The sequence below is a fragment of the Lepisma saccharinum genome, chromosome 10, assembly GCF_977018435.1.
Source record: "Lepisma saccharinum chromosome 10, izLepSacc3.1, whole genome shotgun sequence".
In the NCBI taxonomy this organism is placed as follows: Eukaryota; Metazoa; Arthropoda; class Insecta; order Zygentoma; family Lepismatidae; genus Lepisma; species Lepisma saccharinum.
Genome location: NC_139238.1, coordinates 28,454,607 through 28,471,376, shown reverse-complemented (window position 1 = coordinate 28,471,376; position 16,770 = coordinate 28,454,607). Strand labels below are relative to the sequence as shown.

The 16,770-nt window shown below is 37.3% G+C and overlaps 1 protein-coding gene across 1 annotated transcript; it reads left to right on the top strand.

Annotated features, from left to right (window-relative positions):
• Nucleotides 1-6,496: 6,496 nt before the first annotated feature.
• On the top strand, nt 6,497-16,770 carry LOC145994281 (protein takeout-like). Its single transcript, XM_083130385.1, has 6 exons — nt 6,497-6,661; nt 10,906-11,001; nt 12,017-12,164; nt 13,859-13,992; nt 14,428-14,577; nt 16,495-16,770. The coding sequence occupies exons 1-6, from the start codon at nt 6,601-6,603 to the stop codon at nt 16,659-16,661; spliced, it is 756 nt and encodes a 251-aa protein (XP_082986511.1). The 5' UTR covers nt 6,497-6,600; the 3' UTR covers nt 16,662-16,770.

Here is a 16,770-nt window from a genome sequence, read left to right as displayed (position 1 = left end):
CAGGCATCATTGCAACATTCAAGCCTAATTCTGAATTCATGGAGCCCATCATCTACAATCCATCCCCAACATTATATTTTCCTGTGTGTCATAATAGAATAGATAATATTGAATTGATGGTCACTAATGAAAAAGAAGAATTAGTTGATTTTGCTGGAGCCACAACAACTGCAATCATAGAGATTAACATTTAAATAAAAATACATACAATGGAAAATATTGAGAGTTATGAGCTACAATCATTCCCTCCAAACAGGAGGACATTTGCAAATTTAAATCAACCCAACACAGAAATTGAGGTTGATCTTGATGTAGGGGATGGCTTTATACACCCCCACAGAGCAGATCTATACATCAAATTTGATGTTGTAAAGCTCGATGGTACAGATTATCTGGCAAATTCAAATATAAGACTTGTAGACAATTTTGTGCCCCATCTATTCTCTGAAATTGAGATCAGAAAGCACGGTGTTGTTATAAACAGAGTGGATTATCCCGGCATTACCTCCACAGCTTTGGCCACACTGAAATTATCCAAAACCGAGGCTTCATACTACAAAATAGGCGGATTTGAAGCTGGTGATAAGATATTATCTAAAAACCACACTGTGCTGTTCCCGATGCGCCTATTGCCTGGATTCTTCTCAGATTACAAAGAAATTATGTGGAAGGGTGGTTTAAGAATTACATTTAGAAGAGCTGCCAATGATAATAATGCCTTGATGAGGTACAGTGCAATAAACCCTACAGGAGAAGCTCTGCCCAATACCCTACCAGATGCAGGCAAATGCATTATTCAGACTATGGAGCTAAGAATCCCTGTTGTTGAATATGAGGCCAGTTATGCTCTTAAATACAAAGCAGATATTCTAAAAAATCCACAGATTCCTCTGCAATTTTATACATATCAATGTGTACAGAAGCCCGCATCTGGTACATATTATGAATTTGATGCCACAAATTCATTCTCCAGCATACAATACGACATGCCTGATTTTGTGGTAGTATTGTTTCAGACTGGGAGACACAATAATCAGGAAAAAAATTCAAGTAAATTTGATAGCTGCAACATCAAGAACATATATCTTAAAAATGGCAGAAATGAGGTCTTTCCTAGAGAAAATTACAATTTAGACATGTCCAAGGATGACTTCCTCAAATTATATGAGGCATTTACATCGTTCAAAAGGGTCACAACTGGCAATACTGACATGTACTACACACCAGATGAATTCAAAGCACAGAGACCCATGTTTGTAATCAATGCTTCAAAAAGAAAACAGGTTGTGGTGAATGACAGGACAAACATTAAAATTATCTGTGAATTCCATGAAGCATTACCTAATGACACCATATGTAGTGTTATTCTCATAGGAGAAAAATCATATGTTTATGATGTAAGAAATGAGAGGGTCACAGAGCAGTTCTAGAGGGCCGATTCAAACACAGAAGCCCCTTGATTACAAAACAATAATACCAACACTTTGCTGTCAGGAAATATATTACTTACCCAAATTTTATAGCACTTCTGCTCGTAGCAGGAAAGCTCAAATATATCACATCTGCATTTTGCAGGAAAAACTCAAATATATCACATCTGCATTTTGCAGGAAAACTTTTATATATATTACTTACCCAAATTTTATAGCACTTCTGCTCGTAGCAGGAAAGCTCAAATATATCACATCTGCATTTTGCAGGAAAACTTTTATATATATTACTTACCCAAATTTTATAGCACTTCTGCTCGTAGCAGGAAAGCTCAAATATATCACATCTGCATTTTGCAGGAAAACTTTTATATATATTACTTACCCAAATTTTATAGCACTTCTGCTCGTGGCAGGAAAGCTCAAATAACACAGCACATCTGCACATGGCAGGGAAGCTCAAATATATATATTACCTACCCAAATTTAACAGCACAGCTGTTACAGAAAAGCTCACACACAGCACTTCTGTTACAGGAAAGCTCAAATAACACAGCACATCTGCTATTTGCAGGAAAGCTCAAAAACACAGCACATCTGTTACAGAAAAGCTCACACACAGCACTTCTGTTACAGGAAAGCTCAAATAACACAGCACATCTGCTATTTGCAGGAAAGCTCAAAAACACAGCACATCTGCTATTTGCAGGAAAGCTTTTACAATATTTCTGCCTATTGCAGAGAAGCTCTTACAGCACATCTGCATTGCAGGAAATGCAATGAATATTTCTGTAAGTTACACACACACTCGGGGCTTATATTATTGCATCAAGACCAAACCTAAATGCAATTCAGTTTGCATGACAATATCCCAAGAAGCCAATATAATTATTACTAGGAATTTCCTCAATATGATGGATGGAAGTAATTTTCCCTGAAAGGGTGCACAGTGTAGATAATAATTTCTCTTTGAGTCCCATGATAAATGACATGTAATTTCCCTCTGAAAAGGCACAGTGCAGGTTGGCATAGATATAATCTCCCAGGCATACAGAAAGAAGGCAATTACTCTTTGATGATGAATAATATATTATTTCTCTCTGAAAAGACCCAGTGTAGATCGTATCTGTTGGCATAAAAGAAATACAATTTCCCGGGCAAGCAATAAATTATTGCTTGCCAAAACATAGGATTGATCAAAAGATTGGAAAGAACATGCAAGCAATAAATTATGTTTGTTCGCCCCCTTCCATTGTATTGATTGGACAATTTTTGCCTAGGCTGAGCTGGTGATTTTATACTTAGATAACAGCAATAACAAAACTCTGGTAATTCTCAATAGAGAATAATTTTGCTCTGTTGTACAATATTTTTTACCAGGTTTCAGATTTGGGGGCTATCAAGTAGCAGTAATTATTCTCAAAATCTCACTTGTGGAGATTTTATTTTGCCACATGTATTTCAATCTATCAGGACTCGAACCGAGAGCCATTTGTTTACAAGGCAACAATATTATCATTTTGCCTTCAGAGGAGGCTTCACATTTTATGAGGACTTAAACCCGAACCTCCACACCTGAAAAATTGGGGTATAGGCCCCTTTTGCCATTGTTTTAAGTATGGGTAAATCTATCTGTTGAGCCCTCGCCTTTCCTACACTAGAAATTCTGAATTTCTTAAAAATCAGAGCATATCACACCTAAAAAATTGGGGTATAGGCCCCTCTTGGCTTTGTTTCAAGTATAAGCAAATCTGATTGTTCAATCAAATAGCCTCGCCTTTCCTACACTTGTAAGTTGTGCTTGCTATAGCATCAACCCCACTACTATGAACTAACTATAGAGGACTTCCTTTTACTGATTATTGTCCAAAATTAACAATGTTCATTAAATTGTGATGAACCTCATATGTTTAAAATGAAAATATTGAGGTAAGAGAGTTCGAAGTAAACCATAATATATATATATATATATATATTTTAAATCGTATCACCCACAATATTTGCACGTGAAAAATGTATACCTAACAGAAGATAAACAAGTTGCCCTTGTACATTTTTCCAATTAATGAACTATTTCCGCGAAAGAAGTTTTTGTTATTAAAATATAGTATTTGGGTACTTACTTTTCTTTTAGTTTAACACAGTTAATTATCGGGCCCGGAGGTTGAAAATCTTCCTTGGTACTGTTGAGACGTATCGGCCTTTTTAAAACGGTTCATTTCGTTACTCCTTACAGAAAAAAAACTGATTTTCATGACCTATTTTCCAATGCCTAAGCTAATTTGAACATGTTCTGCATTTTTCTGATCAACATGACGCTGGATTTATTGGTCATAAAAATACATGTTTTTACCATACTTTAGCTATGTCATACTTTCGCATGTGTATTGTAGGATATTTTTAGGATGCTTTTTAAACATTTCAGTAGATCCAGCTCATAAAATCATGCTATCTATATTGGTAATGAATAAGAAATTTGATTAGCGTTTTTCTTAGAATAATCTGCGTGAATTTACTGAAATCAGTAAGGGGTATGTATTGTGAATCAAAACTTGAATATCAAGCACTTTCCTTCGTTCATTTTCTCTTAAAACATTCATTTTATATTCTATATTTTTACACATAGTTATAATATCTTGCACAGGACACTTTACTACAAAATAACATGCTATTAAAAGTAAAACTTTTTGTAAATTTCAGCGGTATTTTTTTGGTTATTTTTTTTCAGTTCTGTGATTTTAGCCATCAGAGAAGTTCCTGTTCATAGTTATGAGTAGTCAGGAATTAGGGCGCCAGTTGACCAGTTGTTAAGTTAATACCAAGAGATTCTGACTTTGTTCTTCCATTCTGTGCAGGATTTTTGTCTGAAGAGTCGATGAACAAGATTGTGAACGACAACCACCGAGCCTTTCTGGACCACACATTCTGGACCCACAGGCTCTGAAACAGCGGCAGAGGTGTACCATCTCAACCAAGAGATTTTTCGATACAGTTCCTTACAACCAACTGTTTCGAGGTCTGTGAAATTGTAGCACTAAAACGAAATATGCTTTCAAAACTTTCTTCAATTTAATTTATTTTAAAATTAAAATTATTTTTGTATGGTATATAATTTATATTTATTTTATATTATTTTTGTATACTTAAATATATTTTAAATTATAGATATTTGAAGTGTATTATTTACATTTCTGGTCCATCGTTATTAAGCCTAATGTACAAGTAGCTTTTCAGCATTCTTAAACAACTCTCTAGCCTTCTTAAACCCGAAGGTTTATGGCTGCAGCAACACAAGCCTCCCATCTGTTCCCTATCCTGAGCAAGATCTATCCACTCTTTTCCACCCCTACCGATTTCCTTAGGACCATCTCAACGTTATCCCTCCATCTTCGTATTGGCCTTCCTACAGGTCTCTTACCATCAGGTTTCCCAACAAGAATCCTGTAAAATCTTCTTTCATTTCTACTCTTCAAGTTTTAGTAATGACCTGACCCCTGAACAAAGAGATTCTGGTGAGGACCATGGGGGGCGGGGGGGGGGGTGTAGATAGCAAAATTTCGCAAAGAAGGTCCCAAGCAGTCACATGGTCACCACGTTAAATCACAGGACCATCCCCCCAGCTAACCCCAAGCCTCGAACAAACATCCCCTCCCAGCTAACATTTCCCACTTTAAGCAAGCACGTATCGAGAAAGACAGGGTGTCCCAGAAGTCTTTCCCTGATTACAAACTTTATTCATATCCGCTATATGCATGGTAGAGATGTGAAAGTGGTGCCAAAATGTTGGTAAACTAACCAGGTTTTTTTGTTGCAGGTTTGAGTAACGTGGCAGTGTCAGTGCGCAGAAAACAGGAAATGCTCACAAATCAGGAAAAAGCTTAGTGTGTCCCCTGGTATCATTAGGAAACTAAGCCTGTACAATTTGCACTTTGTATGCACGAAACAATAAAAGTTTGTGTAAGATATCATGAAGATAACTTTTTGGCTGATGTTTTACTTTGTTTGAAATTGCTATGGTTGATGTTCGGCCACTTCTCGGTAAGTCAGCAAGAGATTCTGTGGTCTTGAACTTGTCATACCACGACTTAATGCTCTCGACATCGGGCTGCATCTTTCCATACGTTGTTTGAAAGTTGCTCTGCACTGTTATTGGTGACCAGGTCTCGTGATACCAGAGGGCACACTGATCTTTTTCCTGATTTGTGAACATTTCCGGTTTCCTGGGCACTGACACTGCTATACTACAGCAACGTTACTGAAACATGGAACAAAAAAAACTTGGTTAGCTTTCCAACATTTTGGCACCACTTTCACATCTCTACATTGCATATAGCGGATATGAATAAAGTTTGTAATCAGGGAAAGACTTCTGGAACACCCGGTACATTTCGGGATGGGGGGTCTGGATCAAGTGTCTCCGCAACAACAACAACAACAACGACAACAATATTTAAATTAAAACAATTATGCTATATTCATATTGAATTAAAATAATGTTAATTAATATATTATATTCATAAATATTATAATTATATTGTTATTGTTACATTAATAGCTAAGAAGATGGTATTAGAATAGGGATATAACAATACATATTCATTATCTCTAGTAGCTTACGTGTAGTTGTGATCGCCAAAATTTGTACACAAACAACTGCCCTGGCAAAGAAAATAATGTCAAGAAGATTAAGAATTGAATATTTATTGAATAACAAAATGAATGTTAGATTCAGTTGACTGATTAATATTTTATGCATTTTATAAGTAGTAGTATGAATAAATCTTCTTTGGTACTGTCAATCGAAACCATATGATCCCAATCCAATTCTTGCCTGTCAGTAGGTTCGGCGGAAACTAATAACCCTCAATTCTACAAAAATACTAAACAATCTATATTTTCATTATTTAATGTTCGTATTTTTAAGTCTTTCTGAGGGGGTCAGGACCCCCTAGACTCCCCTAAATATGTCATTGACTTCAAGCGCTGGATCTAGTGCTATTTACAAGGTCTTCGGTTCAGTCATAAAGAAAAGAGATCCAGTTTTAGCGTCAATGCGTGTCCTGTTTGCAAATCGTGGAAGAAGAACGTTAGCTTTGGGCTACGAAGGCAGTGGAGCACAGAGCTTCGACTTCCTGCTACCAGAGGTCAGTGTCCAATCTTGCGTCCAGCCATGTGGGTGTCGTGGTTGCTCCTGTCAAATGCTCTCTGTGAGCATGCTTCCAGAAATATTTGTGAGTATTTCTTAATAATTATCTGATTTTAAGTTCGACGCAGCTGCATGCTGTTCTGTTAGCGGATTTTTACGTGTCCGGAAAGAAAAGGCCTTTCTCGAGCTAAGGTCCGGTGGTTGATATTGTACAGTGTGATCGTAAAGTTCCCTCAATAAAAAATAAACAAATTTACTCTGTAGTAAATGTTATGTTTCTGAAACATTCTTTTAAACATAAGGTAACAATGTCGTATGGGCACAACACCTCTCACTCGTTTCTTTCGTCATTTTTAACATTCGTACTTACGTATTCTGGAATCCAAAGAAAATTCTTGAAGGTTGCCTTTTGCTTTTTTCACGAAAATAATTTCAATTTTTCACATTAACAGTAATTATTGTTCTTGCTTTCTTCGCTTCCGTAACACACAATATGGCGGGCTCCGCCTGAGTCGCGTTGTGCATCATCAGTGGGTATGCAGTGTTTCCAACCTTCTTCACCGAGAAATACCTACTATGCACGGATTTTTTAAAATTTTAACTATGCTTGCCTAACCTAACCTTACCGGAAATGGTTCGTGGGGCTATCCGTGAGTGGTATGTGGCTCTACCCCACAAACCATTGACGGATAACCCCAAAAACCATTCACGGATAGCCCCACGAACCATTTCCGGTAAGGTTAGGTTAGGTTCAGTTAGGTTAGGCAAGCATAGTTTAAAAATCTTGTTCCAAAACAACGGAAACAACGGCGTGGTTGGAAACACTGACAGGGAGTTACGTCATGAAACGTACGCAACATCCGGTACACATAGAGGAAGCAAATAAAAAGAACGTCTATTGTGCGTCTGAGACATATTTTTCTTGAAAAACATGAATTCCCGGTTACATAGATTCCACGACGAAAGAGAACACCTCCATGAACTTTCAACATGCTACAGAAACTCATTTCCGTAAGTAGTTTCTTCTGTAAAAATGATGGAATACGTTGTGCCCATACAATACTGTTACCAAAAATAAATATCTTCGTGAGAGTTTCTTTTCTCAAAATATCAGTTTATTACAGATACTGTTTTTGAACGAACTTCCCGAATATGTAGTGGTAAAGCTATAATTTTGTAATAAAGAGGTCCCGGAATCGATTCCCACTTTAAACTCTATATCGCCGACCTCCGTGACAGAGTGATTAGCACAGCGCGCTACGAAGCCAGGGGACCCGAGTTCGAATCCCGGTCTGGTCATGGTCGTTCTTTATGAGTGTCTCTTCATCATATTATCAAAGTGTTAGAAAAGTAAAATGAACCAATCAATCAGTAAATCAACCACAAAAACTCTATGTCCAGTCTTCCTATTAGCTAATCTCTGTACAAAGTGGACTTACAACAAACGTTTGCTCTTTTTGAAATGTACGTAACTCGATTAACGTTGCAATACTTTCAAAGTAAGCTTTAAAGTTATTTCATTCTAGATCAGCAATAACTCGTAGAACGGTGTTCCATGCATGAACTTAAATTATGTTAATCCTTATTACCTTACAATTAACCTCATATGTTTAAATATGAAAAGAAAAACACTATCAACGTTGAAAACAAATTATTTTTGTGCCACAGGCTTATGAGGGGCAAGACCTGCCAAGGGTCTTTTTCACTGAGCGATCAAGTCTAGAAAGAAATACTGCAGATTAAATTGAAGAGTTCCATTTTCCTTTACATTATCTCTGGTCAAAGTCAGATATGAGCCCCATCTAGTTCGCAGCACTTTTTGACTCTCTTTGCACCGAAGCGTCTTGTTGGTTACACGGTCCAACACCGAGTCGTTTAGTTCGTTGATTTGATGCCAAGTTGTGTATTTGGTGTCTGCTCCGTTTGCACTACGTTCTGGGTCGGTGTATGTGGTCACGTGGTGAGTGCTAACTAATGAAATGACCGTTTCAAGCAGCAGACAGGCATTTGTAGAATATTCTGAACTTCAACACCGCTTTCCGTCTACTTGCTTGAACGTCATTTCCTTGCACCACCATGACACTGGAATACACCTGCACTACACCGAGTGTCAAAAGGTGCAGCGAGGTAGATGGGGCTATAGTGATGGGCATAATCGAATTAAAATAAACGATTAATTAGATTATTTTAATATTTCGAGATATTCGATCTTTTTTTTCTTATCAATAATCGATTATTCAAAAAACCTTTCGAACTGTCCGTAACGATTCGGTTCATCGGTTGATCCGAATCTGTTACAGACATCGATCACAAATTCATTCAGTTGCAATCGCAGCCGAATCGATTTGCATACATTTCGAGCGATGATTGTATTGCGATTATTCATATAATTCGATTATGCCCATCACTAAGCTACGCGTCAAGTTAACTTTGCAGCAGGTTTTCGCGTATGTAGATCCAAACGTTCGCGCAGAATATAGTTCCACTGAGATGGGTTCTATTCCGACACAACTGCACACTTGCAACTTGCAAGAAAACAGTTATTTAATTTGTAATATACAGACAAAGTAATACATCCATTATCAGATATGGACTTGATCGGTTGCAATCACTGTGCAAACGAACTTGGAACCGCAGATTCGCCAACTGGGATGTCTATTGCGTTCAAGAGACATTGAAACTCCAGAGCGAGTCGAGAGAGACTGAATACGTTGCAGAGGGCGTGGAATCGGTAATACCAGTGTTGCACATCCCACTATTTTAACCCTTTTATCCTGATTCATTGCTAATCGTGCTATACAGCGGCGAGAATGGCTGAATCGAGGTCTCCTGTTCAGGGCGCGGTTTTGCCCGAGTGTTATTTTGGGCATCATCCGAAGAAAAAAGGCTGAAAGCAACCGACGGGAAGGGGGGTGGGAGGCCTATTGTTTCACCCACTAGCGGCAACGAAGGCTTTGTTGAAGACGCATGTTTACTGTTCCGTGCAATGAAAGGAAGGGTGATTATCACCAAGAAATGGATGGACAGACCAAGATTTGAATCCTGGTTTAGTGAAGTGATTCATAAATTGAAACCAAACAGAGTAAGGTAATAGTAGCAGACAATGCACTCCATTGTATATGTCAATCACCAATAACAAATCATGCTTTTTTGGTGGTATAAACTTGAAGTGCGTGTGTCTTACAGAAACGAATCTATGGCGAACGAAGCAACAAAGTTTTTCATAGATTTATTTCTTTCGAAACCAAAAACAAGAACTCGTCATTAAATATAAAAGGGACCCGTCGTTTACTTTTATCTTTGTTTTTCTTTTCTGCGTGCTCGAAATATACACACATGCCCTTGTGTTTCGAAGATATTTCGCGATTTATATTAAGTAATGACACATTTATTACATAATCTATGCGCAGAAAGTACTTTAAAAACTGTATGGTTCAGGAGATATAAAGGAGACAAAAATACATTCCGCTTTACATGCATGTGAGGGTTTTGATGTGTTGTGGGGTTGGCAATACTGCCGATTTTCTCAGACAGCTCGGCGGTTGAGGCAAGACTTTCACGAATGATTCTGAGCTCAGATCTCGCGCGGATTCATACATAAAACAGGCTGCAAACTTAACCTGCCGCGGGGTTTTGACGAACATATAGGAAGGCGTAAACTCGCAACACGCAACTCGCAGTTTCATTAAATTGAAGAACTGATTATGTGAATTTGTGAATTTGAGTTAAATATAAACTGCGAATTATCATTACCATGTAAATTACACAGTATATTCCTCATATGTTTTTGGGATCGATTATCTTGTATTAAAATGTATAAAGTATTTACCAACTTTTTAGCACTGCTTGACTTTCTGCACCAGGAGAAAATTAACATTAAGTCCTGCCATCTATGAACGAAAAATACAACCTTGTAACCAAGTAATGTTATTGTCAATCAAGAGCGGATTAATGGAGAGAAACAAAACATGCATTAAGATAATAGTATGATCTAGGGCTGCTCTAATGAAGTGGTGTCTCCAATGGGGGATGGTGGAGGTCATAAACCCCCTTTTGGCCCAGTATTCCTTTAAAAAGAGAGAAAGAAGAACGTCCAAGGCAGGAAAGGCCTGCAAAATGAGGATCGATTACTAAAAGAATATACATAACCCTCCTTTTCGAAAAGCATGAGCACGCCACTGCTGTAATGTCAAGAGTGCCTAACGAAGACAAGGCACATCGTGATTTTGTCGGTGTCCCGTTGTAGCAGCCCGCCCTAATTGACATGCTGCTTACTCATGGGATGAGGTTACTCGAAATGCAGTGTTTAATCTCTTGCTCCTATTTCAGCTGAATTCATTCAGATTTGCGACGCCAGCGACAAAGAGATCAACGAGTGTGCCCGGGCTGCCTTGCAGGGGATCTTTCACACTCTGTCCAACAAAGGTATGTTCATTATTAATTTCAATTGTTACCGGTTAAAAAAGATACCCTGATCACAACTCGTATACCCTTTCTATTTTTTTAAAAGTTTATACATTAATTAATATGTATCCTTGATACTAAAATATTGTCAAACAAATTACATCATACTTGTACGCAGAGGCGTCTCGTGAACGCATGCGGTACATGCTGCGCATATGTCAATTGTGGGAAAGAGGACAGCTTGCTCTGCGACGACATTTATGAGCATTTCTACATTCTAATTTCTTCATATAGGAGAAGTATTTATTTTACACGTGAGCGCTGAACTAAGCTTATGTTACATTTCTTGTATCTGAAGTGAAAGAAAGTAATAATTATTTTCCCACAATTGACGCATGCGTCACTTCAGATCCAAGAAATGTATAATAATATAAACTTAGTTCAGCGCTCTCGTGTAAAAGAAATACTTCTCCTATATGAAGAAATTAGAACGTAGAAATGCTCATGAATGTCGTCTCAGAGCAAGCTGTCCTTTTCCCCACAATTGACGCATGCGCAGTATGCACCGCATGCATTCACGAGACGCCTCTGTTTGTACCTAGTAATAGATCGATTATGTCTAGAGCTTTCGCCACGAAAATAGTCCAGTCAAGGCCACACCACCCATCTACAGTGTTGCCAATGAGCAACAATTTCAACCAACGAAATCAACCTCATACGAACAACGCGTGAAGTGTCGACCGAGCAGCTTAGAAGAAGTGTGGCAACCCTGGAGGGCCAGGGGTGTGGAGGAGCCAAGGGGAAGCTCCAACCTTGACTGGACTGTTTTTGTGGCGAGAGCTTTAGGGTTGTTGACAAATATGAAGTTAGATATAAATTAGATGTCAACCACTGGTCCCATTGTAAGCTTGTAATTCCCTCAGGCCAACATCAGTAAATTAATTCGACAAGTGTTAATTTTCTTTATTAATAGCTCAGTCGTTAGGGCGTCTCACTACCATTCGATAAATGAGTGAAACCTTTTTTCTTATCACAGGACTTCCACAGTATAGACTTCCTCATCTTGAACCGCTACTCGTGGACCAAATGACGCTGGACCAAGGAATGGGGCTGAATGGATTTATCGCTAATTTGACAGACACTAAACACATTGGCTACAGCACAACAAAGGTTCTCTCTGCGAGGTAAGTCATAGGAACTTTATACTCTCTAGCTCATACCAAAGGAGGGGGGAAGGGAGCCTTGCTCCCATCGAACTATGATATAGTTTAATGCGAAGCTATGAAAAACCTAAGAAAATAACACTGCAATTTATCAGATTTTTCAAGAATTCGATTTTGTCCTTGCATATGTGAATGGGTTGTTTATGGTGAAAGAAGTCTGCAGTCTGGAATATTTAGTAATTTTAGTTTCGTAAATATTGATGCATGGCTACCAGACGTCCCAATTTAGTCGGGACAGTCCATTCTTTTTAATACCTGACAATTTTAGAACTGCAATTGTGATGTGAGAGTGTCTATTTTTTTGGTTATCTCGCATTCAGAGATATTTTTCAATCATTGCTAATACGTATAATATAATTTATAGTTATATATTTTATAAACATAGAATTAACATGGATATTCAGTTATACTGGCACAAGAAATTCAAAGAACATTTATAAAACCTTTCAAATTTGCGGAATACGACATTATTCGAATACTTTTGACAATAGATGCACACCTTGTGACAATCTTTGTCTGTAAGCGACTGTGTTGCTGAATGTCGACTCAGGAGAATGGAGGGGGTCTATTGGAGGATCGCATTTTTGCTGTAACTGTGGGCCATAATATTGCAACTCTACAATTGTATGTCTAGCTACAATACTACACAGCGTTGGTGGTCACATCTAATACTCCAACAGCATTTCGGACCCTTTTTTTTCTTTCTTTTTTTTTAACATTTTCGGATCTGCTAACTAACTCTGTAGCCTTCTTAAACCCGAAGATTTATGGCTGGAGCAACACAAATCTTCCATCTGTCCATATCCTGGCAAAATTAATCCTATCTTCTCCATCCTTACTGATTTCCTTTAGGTCCATCGCAACGTTATCCCTCAGTCTTCGTCTTGGCCTTCCTACAGGTATCTTACCATCAGGTTTCCCAACAAGAAAGAACTCTTCTTTCCTCTCCCATTCGTGCCTCATCGCCTTCCCACCTAAGTCTTCTTGATTTAATTATTCTAATAATATCTGGACGTGAATGCAAATTGTGCAGTTCTAAATTATGTAACCTTCTCCACTCACCTGTCTCCTCATCCCTTTTAGGTCCAAATATTTACCTAAGGATTTTATTTTCAAATACTATTAATTTGTGTTCCTCTTTTAATGTAAGGGACCAAGTTTCACATCCACATAATACTACAGGGCAAATTATTAGGGCTGAGCAGATACCGGTACCGATGTATCGATATTGGTCGATACCAGGGGTATCGGTTGATATTTATGCACAGATACTAGCCGATACCATTATTTTTGAGTCACTAGAAGCGCGGCCAAAACCAAAATTTGTTCCTTTTCAAAGGTTCGTTCAGCTTTCCCAATTACCTTTGCTTTGAAAAAAAACAAACGAAAAATAGTTGTGCATTTGTTAAATGAACCTGTCCATAAACAGCAAGTACGTGACACAAAGATCCATACGCAGATCAAACTCACACTTAAAGTGAAATTATCCCCATAGTTCTGTTTAGTTCTCTTCTAAGTCTACCAGGCTTTGTTCGTACAGATGAGGTCTCGTGTAACAATAACCCCGATGAGATCCCGAAAGCCAACGTAGTACTTAATCCTTCCACTGCGGACACTATTGTGAGAACTGACATAATTTTATCTTTATGTTGCAGAGTTCGACCCAAGAGTTACAGAATGGAATTTGAGTTGTTTATTCCGGAATACCACGTGCGTGGGACTTATGAGATCGACGGTAGAATTCTTCTGCTCCCCATATTTGGAAGTGGGCCGATTAACATCAGTGTCTGTAAGTATCTTATACAGGGCCATTCATGGTGAATGGTGAAAAAATTAAGCTGATTGAAACACCTGTGAATCAGTGTTTGAAAGTAACAGTTACTTTTTTGAGGAATTTTAACTGTAACTAGCTACTTTTAAAAGTAAGCAGTGAGTATCTCATACAGGGCCATTCATCATGAATGGTGCAAAAATTAGGCTTATTGAGACATCCGGGAATCAGTGTTTGGAAGTAACGGATACTTTTAAATGTAAGTGGCAGTAACTGTTACAGAGTTACTATTTGTTATGTGATCGTATGAAACGTGTATGTTTGAAAAACCAAGTGATTAAAAGTTCAAATAATTTACCAATTGCATAATTTTATTCTTTTCTTTCATTTGTTACAATGTATTCTAGATATGTTCACTATGGTTACTGTAAATAATATATACTTATGTTTCAGACGATTCGAAAGAGAAATGGATAATAGACGGAAGACCAGTAGTTAGAAATAATGTTACCTACATGGACTTGAAAAGGTTTCAGATTAGATGGAAATCTGAGAAGGCCAGCTTCTACCTTGGAAACTTGTTCAATGGAGGAACATACCTGGGTATGTAGATAATACCTCATTATATTCCATAGTAATTCTATAGTTTCAATGTTTCTACATGAAATCTTTGCCTGTGGATATTAATGAAGCAAGTTCACGTTTGACTGTTACAGAATTAAAAATGCATCAAATCAAAGTTGACTCACTTGTGATGCATTAATTGATACGGTTAAACGTGTAATTTTTGGCTTCTTTGAAATGATCGTGCTTCACCTTCTCAATTAATCCATTTTAGTGCAGCACACTACTCATGTGCTGATACAGCTAAGTGCCCTTTTGTGCACTTTCTGTGTATTTTGGTTCACTAAAAATACAGCGTCAGCAGTTGATGAATGTTATTATGTTTCTGGAGTCATCATATTTGCCAGTGGAGGCACATTGATCAAGTCCCGATTAGCTTCTATATGCTTAAACTGGACTTCAAACAAGAATTGTTGGCTATTGTTGCAATTGACACATTGTGGATTGATTTTAAAAGCTAACTCATTTTGTCACATGTTTTAAAAAAATGTTTGTTTTCAGTTAATTAATTCGAAAACAACTTGGTTATTTTATGGCAAAATTGCTCAGATACAATAACTTACTTAGGCCTTTTAAAAGCAATAACTACGGTAGCTTCTAGCCAATCTTTACAAAATGGAATTCAATCTCATCGATAAAAAAAGAACAACAATTTCATGCATAATGAACATTAATGCGTTGCAGGTTAAAAATAAACCAGATTATGAGATGTAGTGGTTAGCGTTACGAGTACTGAATTCAATTCCTGGCCAAGGTGTGAATGTTTCTTTGCGTTTTACTCTACTTTACTTTTATCATATCAAAATCATACTGATGTGAAAATGCAACAAGTTAAAAAAAAATAATTGAAAAAAGGTTAAATTAACACTAGCAGAGAACATAATGTCGATAAATAAAGCAATTCATACAGAGGTTGATATTTACAAGGAAAAAAAATCATGATGATAACGTTTAAAAACTGCAACCTGGAAAGTTTGATATCTTGCTAGCCTAATCCTGGTTCGAATCCAAATTTGGCTAAGGCATCGTCCCTTCATGTATCTCACCATCGTCATTAAGAGGTCATAAAGGCGTCGCAAATAAGAACACATACAAATATTACATAGAGCACAACTAGTACAAAACATAGCTATGTTGCTCCGCAAATAAACCAAAGTAATATTTGAATAAACCTTCGGGTTTAGGAATATCATAGACAACTCGTACATCACAATTTACTCGAATTAGAGTTTATTTGTACTTTTTTCAAAAATATTATTGTATTTTTCTATTTCAACAGTTTATTATTGTTTAAATGCAGCCCATAATTGATACACACGTTGCCTAAACTTAGGACAATAATGAATAATTATCAAATAAAATTACTTATGAGCCAAGGTGGCTCAAAACCCAAGTTTTTCAACAATAGCCCGTTAATGTTCCTTAATTTCTCTGAACTCTAATTAATTATATTTGTAACTTTCTCTGCTGGCTGAGAAAGGAAATAACGTTGTGATAATGCAGAAAAAAAAAAGTAAAGTGCTCCCCTGTGCATAGCACCACGCCATGAAGGCGTATAGGGGGTGTGGGGGTAACGCCCAACACTTTCTTGATCCGGTTATGAGTGGGGGTGATGTGATCAGCATCACGCCCCTGACAGCCTTTACCCCCCAGGGTTTCCCCCAGGTACCCATGTTATTCGACGCTGGGTGGACGCCGGGGCCGCTTCCAAATGCAGAAAACAAGCGAAACGAAAATATTAAAGCGAAACGAAAATGTTAAATTAATTTTTTAATGATTTATCATAATTGAATCTAAAATATAAGCATGTGCATGATGAAGAAATGCTTGAAGATTCTGAAATTAAATACTTTTTTTTTTTTTTTTTTTTTTTTTTTTTTTTTTTTTTTTTTGCAGGATACCTAAACGGGGACAGGATGAACAGTTACCTGAACAACAATCACAAATCCGTTATAGCCCAGATGTTGCCATCAGTTGAGACGGCATTTGGCAATATATTCTTCCGCGTAGCAAAGAAGTTCTTCGACACAGTTCCTTACAATCAGTTATTTTATGGATTATAGATATTGAAAAGGTTTAAAAATGGAAAGTTACTGTTTCAATTAAAATATGTTATACATTGTTGAACATTAACAATGTGTGATTAAATAAAAACATTAAAGAAACAATATC